Genomic DNA, 18,147 nt, shown 5'->3' with positions numbered 1-18,147 from the left:
CTCTCCTGTAGCCCACGTCTTACGCCACGGGCTCTAAGTTAGTCAGAGGGCGCAGAGCAGAAGGCGCCAGGTTGGCAACTAGGAATTCTGCACTCTGCCTGTCTCCGGTGGAGACCATCCTGTGGGCAGCACGGCCAGAGCCCTTCTCAATCACTCAACAACGAAAGAGGAGCAGCAGGTAACGAGCCAAGGCTCAGAGATGCTCAGTGACTCGCTGGGGTCTCACCGTACCCTGGGAGCCTTGCCTGAGAGACTTCACAGACTGCTCTCTGAGACCCTGGGCTCTTGGACCCTCCTGAGGGGACGGACGGTGAAGTGGGCGCCTTGGAATTCCTGCAGTTCTCACAGTCCATGGCCCCGCCCAGCTGAGCTGGCAGAGGGAGCTCAGTGGCTGCAGCCTCTGTGAAATGCCCACTGAATGCCTGCTGGAGGAGTGAGCAGAGGAGGGGCAGGTCACGTGCCCTGCTCTTAAGACACAGGGAGTCAGTTCTCACCACCACTTCTCAGGTCACTCATCCCTCACAGAACAGACCCAAGACCCGACTGAGAACAGTAAACAGGCACTTGAGAGCCGGAGATGAGCCACAGATGCAAACGCTGATGTGGCAGGCGGCCCTGATGTGGCAGGTGGGGCCCCTGATGTGGCAGATGGGGCCCCTGATGTGGCAGGTGGGGCCCCTGATGTGGCAGATGGGGCCCCTGATGTGGCAGGTGGGGCCCTGATGTGGCAGGCGGCCCTAATGTGGCAGGCGGCCCTGATGTGGCAGGCGGGGCTCTGATGTGGCAGGCAGGCCCTGATGTGGCAGGCGGGGCCCCTGATGTGGCAGGCGGGGCCCCTGATGTGGCAGGCGGCCCTGATGTGGCAGGTGGGGCCCCTGATGTGGCAGGTGGGGCCCCTGAGGTGGCAGGTGAGGCCCCTGATGTGGCAGGTGGGGCCCCTGATGTGGCAGGCGGGCCCTGAGGTGGCAGGTGGAGTCCCTGAGGTGGCAGGTGGAGTCCCTGAGGTGGCAGGTGGGGCCCCTGATGTGGCAGGTGGCCCCTGATGTGGCAGGTGGCCCCTGATGTGGCAGGCGGCCCCACAGGAACCAGCTCCTGGGGACACACTTCCTAGCTCGGCCCTAAATCCCTGGGAATCACCTTACACAGTGGGCTGGAGCTGTAGGAGCAGGGAGAGGGAGCTGAGCCTGGGGAGCAGACCGGGAAGGCAGACCGCCCAGGTCTGAGCCCTGTCCCCACTTGTCTCAGGATCCAGGCCTCCAGAATGGGGACAACGACAACAGCACCTATTGCTTGGAGCAGTCGCGAGAAGGAAAGGAGTGCACGTGTGCAAAGTACCGGGGCAGTACCTGGCACCCAGCGGGTGCCACGCACAGAGACTGACACCACTAGGTCAGATTTCCACCTGTCTGTCCCCTCCACTGGCCAACAAGCTTGGCCATGGACACTGACCTCATCTGCTGGCAGGTTCCATCCCTTAGCTCATGTTTACCTTGTCGAACATGAAGACTTTATTGATCTGGCCTCGGAAGACCTTCAGGACAGAAGTGATGTGCACACAGGCATCCTGGATGGCCGTGCCTATGACCTCTGCTTTGTCTTGCTCTTTAAACATCAGGTTCACGAACACAATTGTCACCGGGCGAAGCTCAGACAAATAGCCCCCAAGTTGTTTGTCGTCGATCTGCAGGGTACAAAGCAGCTTTCTGGGCCCTTGCGGTGGACCCTTCCTGGCTACGTCACCCCCGCCCCACACCCAGATTGTCCCTGGGAGGAAAGCAGCCTGGAGAGGCCAGGAAGCTGAAGCTGTCAGGGTGTGTGAGGTCGCCCGCAGAGCCAGCCTCCCGGAGCTGAGCTGATGGGAGTGGCCTGGAGTGGGGTCTACCCCTTGGGATGTCCAGCCAGCAACCACTCCATCTCCCCAAGGACCAGCTCCCACATGCCATTGTGAGGCCTCAGGACAGGGGGAAGAGCTGTTGTTCTCATGGCCTCTCTTTTTCTGACAGTAGGATAAGACTGTCAAGCTAGGGCTTGGGGTTGCAGCCCTGGTAGAACTCCTGACTAGCATGCAAAGAGCCCTGGATGCCTTCCCAGCACCTCCAGAAGCAAACAAAAGCGCACTATGTAATTCAGCCTTTTCATAACCCTGTGGCTTCTGGAAGATTTTCACATTACATTCTCTCTCTCTTCAGGCAAAATAAAATCAGTTTTATTTTTCCCATTTTACAGATCAGATAATACATGGAGAAGTGTCACAGTTCCCCCAAGGTCCTGTAAGGAGAGAGCCGCAGACTAGAATCCAACTCTGCAGACCCTACTCCAGTAGTGCACGCGGCACCAGCTCCTGCCTCTCCGGTAGTTCATCTAGGTCCCCTCTCTGCTGCAAGTCACCCACAGGTGGCACGGAAGTCAGGAGCGCGCATATACTTGGACCTCTTACCAGGTGTTCCTTCGTTATCACCCGCGAGTGCTCCTTTTCCCTGGGAGTCACCCTGATTCCCTATCCCTCCTGCAGACCTTGCTCCCACCTGGTTGCCCCAAATAAAGCATAATTTGTTTTGTCCCTTGGGGCGGTGGGGACGGGTGTAGGAAGTGACTTTCTCCAGGGTAGGACAATAGCCACACCAGCATTTGCTGCTAGGCAGGTGACTTTAGGGGCAACCACCCCTGTTGGCAGCTGTGCTCCTTTCAAGATGTTTGGTGTTCTGTTTGGGGCAGACGCAGCCCTGCAGAGAAGCTCGCAAGGAACCAGCCCTGATCACGGAGTCAGAGTCGCTGGCTCACTCCTTCTACAGGACCCAGAAAGGACTCTATAATAATGAATTCTCCCCCGAGGTGTCCCCGCCTGGGTTCTTGGACAGGTGACCATGACCTGGAGCTGCAGGTCTCAGGAAGGTGCCCTCCTCCGTGTGTGATGTGAGTGTGTGGGCGTTTTCCCAACCCAAACCCTGCTGGCCAGCGCCCTGCCTGGGGGAGATGGGGTGGTCCCAGTGCTCCTGCTCCTGCCCTGGCTGCAGACAATGACCGGCTCTTGGGCCTTGGTGGGTCTCCTGCTTGCTGAGTGGTTCTGCCCCGCACCAGCCCCTGACACTGCAGGCAGTTTCCACACTGGGCTGACCGTGGGAGGTGTGTTCTAATACCTTTTCAATCCCCACACACCACGGAGGCCTCTAATCACAGGTCAAGCTGGTCGTACAAAAATGTCCTGGAGGACACAACTGCATTTTGATAGGATTAAAACAGATGTACGTCAGAACTGTAGTATTCATTCAGACCAGGGTCAAAATCCCAGCAGCACCTCTTATACTACAGGAGTACTAGTTTTCTCACATGTGAAACAGGGTTATGCTGGGCATGACAGTACAGCCTGCAATCCCAGCTACTCGGGGGACTGGGGCAACTCGTCCGAGGCTAGCCTCTACAGCTTAGCGAGACCCTGTCTCAAAATAAAAAAATAAAAAGGATGTAGCTCAGAGGTAAAGTGCTCCTAGGTTTGGTCCCTGGTACCTAAACAAATAAGTAAATGCAATAGCAGAGTGACCGGCGTGTGGCGAGTGCTGAGAGCTAGTTGGGATTCCCGTGGCATCGTGGATTTGAAAGTCCAGATCTAAGGGAATTGGAAAGGGAAGCTTTGGGGAGGTGAGGGTAGTTTAAAGAGTTCTAATTATCTATACTGTTAAGCCTCAAAACTAATGCAAGGGCCTTGGAGAGATGCTGCCCTGACACTCACGTATTCCAGTGTGCCCTGTGGCACCCAGAACGGGTGCTCCTGCATCACCTGCTTGCATCTCCTCCTGCCTGTCCAGTCGCATAAGGCAACACAGCCTGGCTGATGCTTTTCTTTTCTTCTTCTTTTCTTTCTTTCTTTCTTTCTTTCTTTCTTTCTTTCTTTCTTTCTTTCTTTCTTTCTTTCTTTCTTTCTTTTTTGTACTGTACTGGGGATTGAATCCAGGGGCTTAACTACTGAGCCACACCCCCAGCCCTTTTAATTTTTTTATTTAGAGACAGGGTCTCACTGTGTTGCTTAGGGCCTTCCTGCAGAGGCTGACTTTGAACTTGAGATCCTCCTGTCTCAGCCTTCCAAGCCGCTGGGATTATAGGTGGGCCCCACGGCGCCTGGCCTCTGGTTGATGCTTGTTGTCACAGTGGATCTACGAATAAGGCCACTTTCATCTTTTTTTGTGTGCTGGGACTGAACCCAAGGCCTCGCACATGCTATGCAAGCTGTCTGCCACTGAGCTACGCCCAACATCCCAACCTAGGTAGTATCCTGGTTTGAATAATGAATTTCAAGTTTGTCATCTCCATATACAGAATGTCCTAATTTCACTAGACAATTTTACTAGCCATTAGTAAAAGCCAAAAATTCAATTATGAACATACCTGCTTCAAAATGTTTTCCATCACATACTTTTGTAGGGACATCTCCAGTTTAGGATCAGAATCCAGGATGCAGGCAAGCCTCAGGAAGTCTAGGAGGGCAGGAGGAGGGGTGGACTTAGCAAGGGAGGCTCTGGTCCCTTGGCCAAGGGACACCCACGTTCTTCCAGGCTTGGGTTTCCCAAAATTCAGCTGCATGTAGCTCTAAACCTCGATCTCACTTTCATCGTGCTTTGGAACTTGGGGAGGTGATGCCTCTGGGCTTCATCTAAAGCTACAGCCAAAGGGGTGGGAGTGGACAGAGCGCATGACCCTAGAGGAGGATGCAGTCAGAAGGGCAGAAGGGCAGGAATGACAGGCAAGGACAGCAGGAGGGCGGAACGGGCTGGTGACTGCTGAAGGAAACCGCAGGAGGCCTTTGTTTTGGACTAAGCTCCTACAGGGGCCTGACTGGGCTAGGTCAAAAGGGAGCCACTTGTCATGAAGCTCCAGGTCCCCAGCTGAAACTAAGCTGCGTCTCTGACCTTCTGGGAGAATCAGGACAAGAGGGATCAGCAAACTCTCCCCACAGAACAGTGTCAATTGGCACAATTGACACATGAAAAGGCGCTCGAGGCCTATGGATGCTATTTTTCTGTCTGTCTCCTTGGCCCTGCTTCCCAAGAAAGTCACTTTGAAATGACCAGTCGCTTGTTCTGCTTTGATCCTGCTTCCACAGCCCTTATCTCTTTACAAAACCAACTCGGTCTGCGCCCCTCCTCGGAACGCTTACTCTCCTTTATGGAACCAGGTGTTGTGGATTCTGGACTCGCCGACTACAGCCAATGGTGATCTCTAAATTGTTCTAATTTTGTCCTCTGATGAGGAAATGGAGAAACAGCCTCAAGAAAAAGAGCAATCTGAGATGAACCACCTCGGGCGAGGCTGGAGAGGAAGCCATTGAGCTGGGCTTACTGGTGGCCGAGAAGCAGCCCCAGACAGGGAAGAGGGCAGCAGCTTGAGAGCAGGGACAGGGTGTCAGTGGCTCAGTCTGGGCACGCCTGACCCGGCTGCTCAGGAGGCTGAAGCAGGAGGATGGCTGGAGCCCAGCTGTGGTGAGCCAGGCAACCCAGCACAACCCAGCCTCCAAACAACTAAAATAAAGAAGAAATAGAGGACTGAAGAGTGGAGAACCATAGCCAAGGTGCACTGTGGGTGCGTCAAGAAATGGGGCACAAGGACAAGCACAAACAGATCCACACGATGCTCTTCAGAGAGGTCTGAGGCTTGAGTCGGATTCAAAGAGGCTTCACTTTTTCTTTCATCAAGGGAAACTTGGCCAAAGCTTGGAAGATGAGGATGGGGACCAGTGTCCAGGGAGAGGGTGCTACTGAGAACTGCTCTTCTAGGGGACGCGAAGCAGGTCCCTGGGTTGCTGGTAGGACCAGGAGTTGTGTTGAGGAGCAAGGGGTCACCTACATGGAGGGTACTTACTTTTGTGTTCACCAGGATAATAATCCATGAAGGTCATACATTTCGTGAAAAATTCCTCAAAGTTAAAAGAAGGGGGTGGTTTTAAGAAGTTAACCTAAATAAAAGAAAAAGAGAAGTTTTCACTTGTTCTGAGGGTTATCTGGTCCTTTAGTGTGAATTTCCAGTAGAAATTCGGGAATATGCTCTTGCGTGTCTAGGTAAACAGTGATTGGTGTTCTTAAACACAAAGGATCTTTAATTTATAAAACTGAAAATTTAAGTAAAAAATTTAGAGGTTGGGGTTTTAGCTCAGAGAGAGCATGTGCTTACATGTGGGAGGCTGAGTTCCATCTTCAGCTCCAAAGAGAAAAATTTAAAAGTTTCTCCAACTATTCATTAAGATTTCAATGTTCACCTGGGCACCGTGGCACTCGCTGTGATCCCAGCAACTGGGAAGGCTGAGGCAGGAGAATCAGAGCTTGAGGCCAGCCTCAGCAGCTGAGCAAGACCCTGTCTCACAATAAAAAATAAAAAGGACTGGTGATGTAGCTCAGTGGTAAAGCACCCCTGGGTTCAATCCCCAGCATCCCCCCCCTAAAAAAAGAAGAAGAGTGGGAGAACCATAGCCAAGGTGCATTGTGGGTGTGTCAAGAAATGGGGGCACAAGAACAAACACAAACAGATCCGCACAATGCTCTTTCATCAAGGGAAACTTGGCCAAAGATATAAAGGTTAGTCCTCCGAAGGGCCCTCTGTGTATCTGGGTATATATACTGAGCATTGAAATCTTCCCTCTTTCTTTCTTTTTTTAAAGATTTTATTTATTTTTTTTATTTTTGGTACTGAGGATTTAACTTTACCCCTGAGCTAGATCCCAGTCCTTTTTACATTTTGAGACAAGTTCTCACTAAGTCACTGAGGTTGATGAGGCTGGCCTTGTCCTCCTGCCTCAGCCTCCTGAGCTGGGACGACAGGGTGCACCCCACCCCATGCCCAGCCTCTGGAGTATTCTGCCTTCTCTGCCCCCAAACACATACTTTGTTTGATAGTGAGAATATGTGCAAACTGTATTTTTATAACTTTTCTGAGAGTCTAAAATCAATTCAAAATTAAAACCGTTTTGAAAGGTGTGAAAATGACGGCAGGTGGGGACATGGCTGCCCTAGCCAGCTGGCTCCTGGCTTGGGCATGGACTGAGGAGGAGCAGGAGGGGGGGGGGTCTGTGGTGGGAGGGTGGTGGAAGGATGTCCCGGGCGGGAGTGCCTCCCACCTGGGCCTCATCTCCGTGGTGCCAGCCCCTCCCTGCCCACTCAGCTCTCCTCCCTTTTCACACTCTCAAAGCACAGGGTACCGGGGTCTGAACCCAGGGGCGCTTAACCATGGAGACACACCCCAGCCCTCTTTTATATTTTTTTTTGAGACAGGGCCTTGCTAATTTGCTGAGGCTGGCTTTGAACTTTCAATCCTCCTGTCTCGGCCTCCAGAGTTGCTGGGATTACAGGTGTGAACCACCACATCTGTCTTCAAGGCACCGATTCTCTAACTAGCCATTTTGCAAGGACAGTTCGGGCAAGATAGAGGCCTGTCCTCCCTCCAGTGGCCTGGCTGTCATCCTTACCTCCAGTCCTCATGCTAGTGAGCATTAGCCCTGGGTAGGAGGGTGCTGGGTAGTGATAATAGGGCCAATGGCGCCCTCAAAACAAGTCCCTCTGCTCCCAGGTAACAGCCAGCAGATCCTTCCTCAAGCAAGGTCACTAACCGTCCTGGCCCCTGCCCCTGCCGAGGACCTCAGTACCTCAATTCCACATCCTTAGGCGACCACAGTAAGCCTCCTTTCTTCCTCAGCCCACCAACCTGGCTCCTAAGCCAAAGCCCACTTAGTCTAGCCCAGACTGGCTCCACCCTTCTGCAGCCCAGGATTGTTGGGGAACCAACCTCTGGCACAAACTGGCAGGACGTTCTGCAGGCAGCAAGTCACACCTACCTTAACTGCTCTCTGATCCGGAATCCTCTCAATTTCAATCATGTTCCGATCGCAGAGCTGCCAGCAGTTGGGTGACAGAATGACATCGTTCATTCGGGCCATGTTCTGTGCAAGGCGCACATCATCCACCGCCTGTCCAATCACCAGGAAGTAGTTGCGTGTGTCATCTCCAAAGACCAGCATGGAGATGTGGCCAGCAGCCAGCCCTGGCAAGCAGGGGAGCCACAGGTGGGCACAAGTCCTGGGGATTCCCAGCAGCACAAGCTGTTGGAGGAGTCAGAATCTTGACTCCTCTACCTCAAGGCAAATCCCATTTACAAAGTTTTACATAAGGATCAGAGAATGTCCCTTCCAGGCTCAGGTCTTCTGAAATGCCCCATTTGTTGAAGCTAGAAATTTCAGCTACTAGTATTAGCCTTTCTGTGACAATTCTGTCCCCAGATGTCCCTACCAATGCCCAAAGTTATTTTACCTGGTCTTTGGTTTATTTGTACATAATGGCAATAGAAAACAACTCTAATAATCCTGATTTGGGGAGGATTTTCATTTTATAAGACATTGAGGCTTCAACTAAAATGAAACCATGTCCCACATTTAGACATGGCCAGAGAGGAGGGGAAAGGAGTCTTGAGGGCTGGGGCTCCTGTCATTCTCAAGAAGGGTTCTAGGTCGGTCTCTGTAGGTGTTTACTTGGAAAACAAAAAGAGGGCTTTCTTTTTCCACAACAGAACATGTAATTTATTTGAAAATTTAAAATAACAGCAAAAGGGGGCAGAGGTTAAAGGAGGCGAGGAACAGTTAATTGGATGACCTCTGACGTTCCCATCGGCTCTGACAGAGGCTCCTGGGGTAAAGGGTTTAGCCGCGCGGACACTGACACCAACATCCGCTACGTTGCTCTGTGACTCATGGTTTGCACCGCAGGATCCCATTCCTCGCCTGTGAAATGGGCACAACGATGCCTGCACCCTGGGATGATGGTCAAGGGGAAGAGCTGGCTGCGTAGTGTCCGCAGCACTGTGGGAACACAGCGGCAGGAGCCACACTCCGCCTGACCTCAGGGAGTGCTGAGACAGCGGGAGCCGTGGTCGGGCTGTTGTTGCACATCATTCCTACAAGGGGGACAGGTGGCCCATCTGATGTCCTCGCTGAATCTACCCAATGGCAAGCTACCCGCAGTTGTGCTTAATGCCACGCGATCTCGAGAAACAGCGACATAGAGTGATGCCAGCCGCGGCTCTAACCAGGGCCCTCTGCTCGGCGGTGCCCGTGTGCCAGCTACTGAAGGAGCCATGCTGCTTTTGTGGTAGTCCACCGGGCAGCGTCACGGCCGGCCCACATTCTCTCAGGTGGCGCACGGCACTCCGCCCGCCTCCAGGCCACCCTCTCCGGCCCTGCCTGGGCCCCTGTAGCCGCCCAGGAGCTCACCTATCTTCACGCGGACGTCCAGCCCTTCCTCAACCTCCTGGGCCTCGAACAGCCCGTGGATCTCCAGGCTGCACTTGATCACCACGGTGATGATGTTCTTCAGCTGCTTCCGCTCCACCTTCCACAGCGCCAGCAGCGCGTCACCTTTGGGAGAGACACGCGGGACTTGGGGCCTGGGTGGAGGGCAGCTTTTGTGAGGTGCACTCTCAGCCAGCCCCCCGTGCGTCCTCCATACCTGCAAACTTCAGGATGTCTCCCCCGAACATCAGCACTTCTGAGGAAAGACAAGGGGGGTCAGCTCGCTCTGCCTCCGCCACTGGCCACGGGGTCCTTGCCACAGGTGCAGCAGCTCGGAGGACAGGCTTGGTCTCAAGACACCTCCCGCCAGGCCCAGCGGTGCCTCCAGGCCCTCAGGAGCACGCTGGGCCAGGCCTCAGGGCTCCACTCTGTGCCTATGGGGATGGCTGCCCTCCTCCGGGGACAAGGTGGGCTTGTGTGAGTGTGTGTGCACATGTGTGTGCCCAAGTGACAGGACCCCACCAGCACAGGAGGCAGGAAGTGGGGAGATGGCAGTCCGCGGGGTCATTGCGGGTTTGTGCTGTTTTTGTCTCCACTGCGCTGTAAAGGGACATTTTCTTCTCTGAGCTGCGCGTCTGCACGGACTTGCTGAGAGCTACCGAGCTGAGCAGGGTGCAGAAGGAATCGGCCAGGTCTGCTTCTGTGAGCCTGAAGCGCTGCCTAGAGGGTGACCTTACGGCATTGCCAGGGAACTCAGAGCCGATGGCCCTGTGGGCATAGAGATCACCCCACCCGCAAACCCTTCTCTTCATGAACAGTTCAAATTATCATTGCAAACCAGAGGCCGGCAGAGGCGGAAAGGAGACCTGACCCCGCTGGGAGGGCTTCAGGACACACGGTGGGGAGACCCTGGCCCTGGCTTCATTATTTGCCACTGGGATCTGCTCACGCTCTCCCTTAGTCTGGGCTGTATGGAGGGCAGATTTCAGAAGAGCTGAGCATGCTGGGAGCAGCCTGCACCTCAGCCCCTCTGGGTGCACAGCACCTTTCCCTTGGGCCGTCTGTGCCCTGAGGCTTGTCCACCGCCTTCAGTGTGCCACAGCCCATGCAGGGAAAGGCCTGCTTCCCACGCACCGCACCGGGGAAGGAAGTCAGCTGGGTGACTGCACTTGGCCACAAACAACACATAGGGAAGGAGCAGGCGTCAACACCTCCTCCAGCCGGGGCCGTGGGGACACTCACTCTCCACGATGGCGCTAATGTAGTAGTTGAGGATCTCCACCAACTGCTCGGCCCCGCGGTCCATGTACATGGCTGTGCTGAACTTCTCTGTCATCGCAGTGAAACCTGCAACAAATGTGCAGCTGGCTTTCTTGGCCACTCGGAGGAACAAGCGGAGCTAGAAGATGCGGACAATGGCTGCGCTCGAGAGTAGGGGACTTGTTTGTTTCTTTTCCTTTTTGTTTTTTCTGGTACTGGGGTTAAACCCAGAACACTCGGCCACTGAGCTACATCCCCTGAAAGGGCCACACCAGGTGCGGTGGCACACACCTGTAATCCCAGTGGCTCTGGAGGCTGAGACAGGAGGATTGCAAATTCAAAGCCAGACTCAGCAACTTAGTGAGGCCCTGTCTCTAAATAAAATACAAAAAAGTGTTGGGGATGTGGCTCAATGGTAAATGCCAATCTCCAGCAGAGAGAGAGAGAGAGAGAGAGAGAGAGAGAGAGAGAGAGAGATTTTCACTAAATCGCTGAGGCTGGCCTCCAACTTGCCATGCTCCTGCCTCAGCCTGGCCCTGGCTTTCTGGGATTACAGGGGTGCACACTGCACATGGCTCAGAGTTTCTTCTTAATGATCTTTTGGCTGGTCAGGTGTCACACATGCAGCCTCCTCTATCTGTGTTCATTATCTTAGGGGCCAAGGAGAGGTTCCAGATGGCTCTTTTTTTCAGACTCTCAACTTGTCCAGTGATGGCTGCAATTCCTGTAACTGGGAATAGAACTTTCATTCCAGGAGAATAAAAACACACATGTCAACTCCTGTGAAGAAGTGGCAAGTTCAGTATTGAGATGTAAACACCGAGAGCGATCATTTCTGAGTTTGCTTTGATAGGAGCGGGAGTGGGGTTGGGGCATGAGTCAGTGAAACAGGAGTAGGGACGCTGGAGCCTGGAGTCCCCTCCCTGGTGAGGGACGTGGGCCTCTTGAAACTCTGCCCACGGCTGGCAGTTGAGGTGGTGAGGACCAGAGAGCCAGCCCAGAGGCTGCGCCTGTGTCCTGGTGGAGGGCGTCCTCAGGAACAGCACGGGCAGGAGTCAAGCGCCAGCCGCGGCTCACGCCCACTGGACAGGGCCCCTTCAGCACTTGCCTGAAATGTCCACGAACATCAGGACTCCATCGAAGTAGTCCACAGAGGGTCGCTCCTGAGAGTAGTCTCCGTAGACGATGAGGTCGGGCAGGTGAGCCGCGATCCTGACGATGGTCCGGTCCTGCAGTTCTTCTCGCCGCGTGCCCATGCTCAGGACAAGTGCTCAGGACTTCCTGGTGACAGGAGACAGTCCTCAAATAGGCCTTCTAGGAAGAAAAGTTGGGGGTCGTCGAGTCTGACATATTCGTGGCTCACTTTCCTATTTCTCATTCTCATTTTTTTTGGTATTGGGGACTGGACCCAGGGGTGCTTGCCCACTGAGACCCCTCCCAGGGTCTCCCTAGGTGGCTTGGGGCCTTGCTAGGTTGCTGCTTCAGACTTGGGATCCTCTGCCTCAGGCATGCGACCCGCACCTGGCCTACGGCTCTTCACTGGCTTTGTTCCGACCTGGCCTTGCTTATCTAGATGGCTGGGAGGTGACAGTGGCAGAGTGGGTGAGTCGCACCTCAAAAGGACCCCTTGAGTGCAGCAGGAAAGGCCTCACAGACCCCGAGGCCCTCCACCCCAAACAGCTGTTGCCCAAACAAACGCCTGCCAGGGCAGCAAGGCCGTCGCTTCACGCAGGGACAGCCCCTCGCGAGCCTGGGAGACGGTTCCCCTGGCCAGACCCTCTCCTGTCGCCCTGCGTCCGTCCCTTCCCCCCTTTTCCTATCTTATCTCTTTCCTTTTTTGAAAAATTAGATAAAAGTATAGGTGTGAGGGGGCTGGGGATGCCGCTCAGCGGCGGAGCGCCTGCCTCGCGTGTGCGAGGCCGGGTTCGATCCCCAGCACCACAAACGACCAAAGTGAAGGTGAGTTTTCTTCTGTGTTGACGAATGTGGAGTGTCTAATGTACAGGCAAGAAGTCGCATGAGTCAAGGTCAGTGTCCAGTACAGAGTGGGAGCTCGGGGCCCCCGGGAGGCCTGAGCGGGCGAGGCTCTGGGAAAGGCAGCCTGGAGGTCTTCGAGCCTGGAGTCTCAGCCCCGCCCGTGGGATCGGAGGAGAGCGGGGTTCCCGGGGCCTCCTTCGCTCTGGGGAGATCAGATGCTCAGGCCCAACTCCGCCAGCCAGACGGTCACAGTGGCCCAGGTTTTCCAGAGCAAACCAATTTCTGAAAACAATTTACTACAGAAAAGGAAAGAAGAGTGGTCACTTTTGTTTTCGTTCTGGCCAGCAGGAAGGAACCGGTTGGTAATTTCAACCAGACACAGGTCATATTGGGATGCAGGAGTATTCAAAGGAAAGAGTAAGCCTGCCACATAAGCTCCTTAGACTTAAGGGAAGCAATTTCTTTTTTGGGGGGATGGGAGTACTAGACAGTTAACCGAGGGGGGCTTTACCACTGAGATACAATCTCCATCCCTTTTTTAAATTTTTTTTTGACGGGGTCTCAATGAGTTGCTTAGGGCCTCACTAAGTTGCAGAGGCTGGCCTTGAACTTGTGATCCTCCTATCTCAGCCTCCTGAGTTGAGCAGTTTCTTTTAATATTAAGGAAAATGTCAGTATTTTTAACAGATAAGCTTTAGAATTATGGAAACCTCTAAAAATGAGTAGTGCATGTTAGATATCCGGTAAACTTTAAAAGGGAAAGTTGGGGGCCAGGTGCGTAGCTCAGTGATGGAGCGCATACTCGGCATGTACGAGGCCCTGGGTTTGATCCACAGAATGAACAAAGGAAAACAAAGGTGTGAGACACTGAATGTCCAGACTCAGTTCAGACTTCGGGAAAATGCTTAAGTTAAGAAAACTTCAGAGGGATTCTTTTATGGAGAGCAAAGACATCAACGAGGAGTAAGGACAAAGCTCAACCTCCATGCTTCTGTCTCAGTGTTCTCCGCCTCGGGAATTAGAAAGGATAAGGCGTACTGCTGAGCTTCTTTTTTTCTTCTTTTTAAAAGGTGGTTTAGACAATAAGGAGTTCATTGGAACATACATCAGTGTGTGGGTGTGGTGGGGAAAGCTCCCTCCTCAGGACTCCTTAGGGCTGGGGAGCACCATGCTCCCCTCCTGAACACGCTGGGGACCCTGTGCAGATAGGACACGTACCTGCCTCTCTGAGTCTCGCAAGACCAGGCTGCAAGGGGATTCCAGAAAATGCAGTCCTGTGAGTCCGCGGTGCCTGTCAAGCTCACCCAGGTCATGTCCACCAACAGCTAACCCAAACCTCAGGGCCTTGTTTCTTGTTTATTTCTTGCCCAGATGACCTGCCTGCTGTAGGTTGCATGGGCCCTCCTCAGTTTCTGCCTTCACTTGGGGACCTTCTCTTGAGAACAGGCAGTGGGAAAGCAGGTGGGTAGACTTATTCTCCTCCCAGAAGTTACATGTTTCTCTCATGACATTGACCAAAGCATGTGACAAGAACACACCTCATTTTGGGTAGGCAGGAAAGTGCAATCCTGCCACGCGAGGGCAGGAGAAAGTGCCGCAGTGTCTGTGAGCATCCGCTTCAGAAAGAGGCCATCCCAGGAGTCACGGACTCAGAGCCAGAGCCGCTGACCTTCCTCCCCTCTGCCTCCGTCTTTCCTTGCCCTCCTCCCGCCTCTCTTGCCCTCAGGGGCCTGTGGCACTCAGGATGGCCTTCGACTCCCTGGCTTAAGCAATTCTCCTGCCTCAGTCCCCTGAGTAGCTGGGATATGGCCCATTGGGCCTGGCTCAACTTCTTTTTTTTTTTTTTTTTTTTGAAGGACTATAAAACTTTTAAATCACGAGAATGCTATAGACTTTAACAAAGCATTTGACCAAATTTTTCATAGACTTGTGAGTAGAATACAAAATTATAGAAATGATGAAAATAATATTAGCTGGCTTACAATCATACTAAATGATATTGATAAATGTCTTAATATCAACTCAGAAGAAGCCTTCATGGGCATGCTGGAGGACTTTGATCACAATATAATTGAAAGATAAAATAGGAAGTGAACCTAAGTGGCTGTCATGGTTTGGGTATGAAGTGTCATTCCAAGAGCTCATATGTAGAAAACGTACATCTCATGGGTCATGCTCAGAGGTGAGAGGATCAGATTAGAGGACTTTGGTCTCATCAGTGGGTTACTATATTTAATGGATTAATAATTTGAATGGACTAGTGGGTGGTAAATGTAGGCAGGAAGGGCGTGGACGGAGGAAGTAGGTCACCGGGGGACATGGCCTTGGATGATATTTGTCCCTGGCCCCTTCCTTTCTGTTTCCTGGCTTCTAAGAGCTAAGCAGCGTTCCCCTACCTGCCCTTCTGCCTTCATGTTCCACCTCCCTTGGGTCCAGAGAAATGGAGTTGGCTGACCGTGGACTGAGATCTCTGATATTGTGGGCCAATATCAACTTTCCTCCTCTAAGTTGTTCTTGTCAGTGGTACAAAGCTGACCAACACGGTGGCCACTGACAGATGAATGGATAAAGAAAACGTTGTGTGTACAGGTCCAGTGGAATACTATTCAGCTTTAGGAGGGAGAGAAAGAAGGCAGCTCTGTTGTGACAACATGGATGAACGTGGAGCATATTGCATCAGGTGAAGTCAGCCAGGCAGACAGACAGCACTGCACAATCTCACCACACACGGAACCCAAAACCTCGGGCTCACAGGCAGAGACTGGCAGTTGCCAAGGGCTGGGGTAGGGCGGGGGCACGGGAAGAAGTTGACTGAAGTGTACATTTCAGTTAGATGGGATGAATAAGTTAGAGATCTAAACTATAGCATGGAGTGGAGACTGCAGTTATTTATACATTGAATTCACGAAAATTGCTAATCTTACATGTTCTCACCACAAAAAAAGAGGTGAGTGTGCTAGGTGACAGGTGTGTTAATCACCTCAATTTAATCCTTTCACATTGTATTAGTATATTGAAGCATCATGTTGTATACCATAAAAAATGTATAATTTTTATTTGTGAATTTTACCTTGATAAAGTTGGAAGGGAACAAAATTTTGAAAATATCTGGAGGGAGAACTGATGTACTAGAACCAGGGTCTTAATTTGTGTGTGTGTGTGTGTGTGTGTGTGTGTGTGTGTGCTAGAGATTGAACCAGGGCTTTGCATATATCAAGACATGTGGTCCTCCTGCCTCAGCCTCCTGAATAGCTATTTAGAGGTTTGTTTGCTTTTGTTATGGAGAATTGAACTAGAGTGCTTTACTATTGAGCTACATGCCCAGCCATTTTTGTTTTTTATTTTGAGACAAGGTCTCTCTAAATTGCCCAGGCAATTAACTAAGTTGGGATCCACCTGCTTCAGTCTTCTGAGTTACTGGGATTATAGTCATGATCCACCCTGCCCACCTAGCTATTTAGAGCTTTTCTAAATTAATTAATTTTTTAGTTATAGGTGGACATGATATCTTTATTTTATTTTTATGTGATGCTGAGGATTGAAATGTGCCTCACACATGCTAGGTGAACACTCTATCTTTGAGACATGACCCCAGCCCCTATTTAGAGTTTTTAACAAAATCAAATGTAATCCCAGTGGGTTAGGAGGCTGAGGCAGGGGGATCTCACACTTGAGGCCAGCCTCTGCAACTTAGCAAGAACTTGTCTCAGAATAAAAGGACGGAACTCAATGGTGGAGTGCCCCTGGGTACAGCTCCTTGTACTACGGGTGGGGGTGGGGGAACTGCAATGCTTTTAGAAATGCCAGGCCCCGGTAGAAGCACATCACTAACTATTTTAATAAAGCTATTTGATTTCATGGTCAAGAAAAATAATCAAATTGCATAGTATATGGTTTGAAAAACCAGATTAATTGCAAATCAATGCTTTGACAAACCCATTTATTTATTTATTTATTTATTTATTTATTTAATTTTTTTAGTTGTAATTGGACACAATACCTTTATTTATTTTTTATGTGATGCTGAGGATCAAACCCAACGCCTTGCACATGCTAGGCAAGTGCTCTATCGCTGAGCCACAATCCCAGTCCGACCAACTCTTTTATTAGAGAACAGTATAGATGTAGGAAATGCACAGATCATAAGTTATAGCTTGAGTTATTATCACATTAACAAACCCAGGTGACACCCATTCATATCACCAAAGAGAATGTGGCCAGCACTCCAGAAGCCCTTCTGGGGCACCTCCCTGTCATTCTCCCTCCCTTCTCTCTCAATTAATAGATTTTTGATATGGAAATTGAACCCAGGAACACTTTACCCACTGAGGCACATCCCCAGTCATTATTATTATTATTATTATTATTATTATTATTATTATTATTATTTTGAGACAGGATCTTATATAAGTTTGCCCAAGACGGCCTTGACTTGTGATCCTCCTGCCTCAGCCTCCCAAGCCTCTGGGATTAGAGGCATGTGCCACTGTGCCCAGCTCCTCTCTTGATCTCTGATGCCATAGATATTTACAAGTTTTTCAACTTTAAATAATTGAAATCATACCATATATTTTTTTCCCTCAAAGGTCTGTGATATTCATTCTTGGTTGTGTCTTTGTCAATAATCATTGATTTTCAATAGTGTATTGAAATTCTATTAGCTGATTATACCACCAAGTACTTGTTCATTGTACTGTTGACCTATGGTCTGTTTTGGCTACTAGGAGAAGGTTTCTGAGAACATTCTTATCTATGTGGTTGGGTGAACACCCGGATGCAGTACTCTCGGGTATACACCTGTGCCTGGAATTGCTGGGTCGAAGGATGCACATATATTGAACTTTAATTCATCTTTTTTTCTTTTCTTTTTTAGTGCGAGGGATCTACCCCAGGGCCTCGTGCACGCTAGGCATGTGCTCTGCTGCTGGGCTACCCCAGACTCCAGGCCAACAAAGCTTGCCAAACGGCTTTCTGAAGTCCGACGAGGACAGGCTGTGAGTGCAGTGCTCCGCACAGTCTCCTGCGGTTTCAGTCATTTTGCTCCCTGAGAGCTGGCATCTGGCTGGTTCTTCTCTTTTGTGCTGAAGAGATTGAGCACCTTTTCGTGTCTGTGGGCCACTTGGGTGCTGGGCATCTTGAGGTACATGGGCAGTGTTCAGAGCTGACCCCGAATGAACTTGGGCTCCACCAGTTCAAAGCCTGCTTGAATTTCATTGACTATGGAACATGAGGAACAACAGGAGAGATTGGAAATATCAAGTCAGGAGATGACGACATTTGGGCTAACATGATAGTTGTCTTCAAATATTCAGACTGAAATGCGAAGGTCATGGGGTAAGTAGGAGACACAGGTCCTCACATGAAGCCTTATGTGGCCCCCGCAGTGCACCAGAGAACCACCCCACTTGCCCGATGTAGGGATTTTGTTTGGCTAAATAAGAACAAGTTCCTGCTGGGCGTGGTGGTGCTTGTCTGTAATCCCAGCAGCTCTGGGGGCTGAGGCAGGAGGATTGAAAGTTGAAAGCTGGTCTCAGCAATTTACTAAGACCCATCTCAAAATAAAAAAGAAAAAGGGGCTGGGGATGTGGCTCAGTGTTTAAATGCCCTTGAGTTTAATCCCTGGTACCAAAAGGAAAAAAAAAATCAAGTTC

General features: G+C 51.3%; 1 protein-coding gene across 1 annotated transcript in view; it reads right to left on the bottom strand.

Moving 5' to 3' along the window:
- Nucleotides 1–13,982, bottom strand: part of ADCY10 (adenylate cyclase 10) — a 57,447-nt gene extending 43,465 nt beyond the window's left edge. Inside the window, exons 1-9 of the mRNA XM_081297524.1 lie at nt 13,873–13,982; nt 11,628–11,833; nt 10,502–10,606; nt 9,477–9,515; nt 9,242–9,385; nt 7,814–8,019; nt 5,851–5,944; nt 4,381–4,469; nt 1,490–1,681 (exon numbers count right to left, since the gene is read on the bottom strand). Of these exons, the coding sequence (XP_081153650.1) occupies nt 1,490–1,681; nt 4,381–4,469; nt 5,851–5,944; nt 7,814–8,019; nt 9,242–9,385; nt 9,477–9,515; nt 10,502–10,606; nt 11,628–11,775 (1,017 nt within the window). The 5' untranslated portion in view covers nt 11,776–11,833; nt 13,873–13,982. The remainder of the gene's footprint in view (nt 1–1,489; nt 1,682–4,380; nt 4,470–5,850; nt 5,945–7,813; nt 8,020–9,241; nt 9,386–9,476; nt 9,516–10,501; nt 10,607–11,627; nt 11,834–13,872) is intronic.
- Between the last annotated feature and the right edge of the window lie 4,165 nt (nt 13,983–18,147).

The sequence above is a fragment of the Spermophilus citellus genome (assembly GCF_964194105.1).
Source record: "Spermophilus citellus genome assembly, chromosome: 6".
NCBI lineage: Eukaryota > Metazoa > Chordata > Mammalia > Rodentia > Sciuridae > Spermophilus > Spermophilus citellus.
Note: the sequence above shows the minus strand (reverse complement) of the source record. Positions and strands in the feature narration are given on the sequence as shown.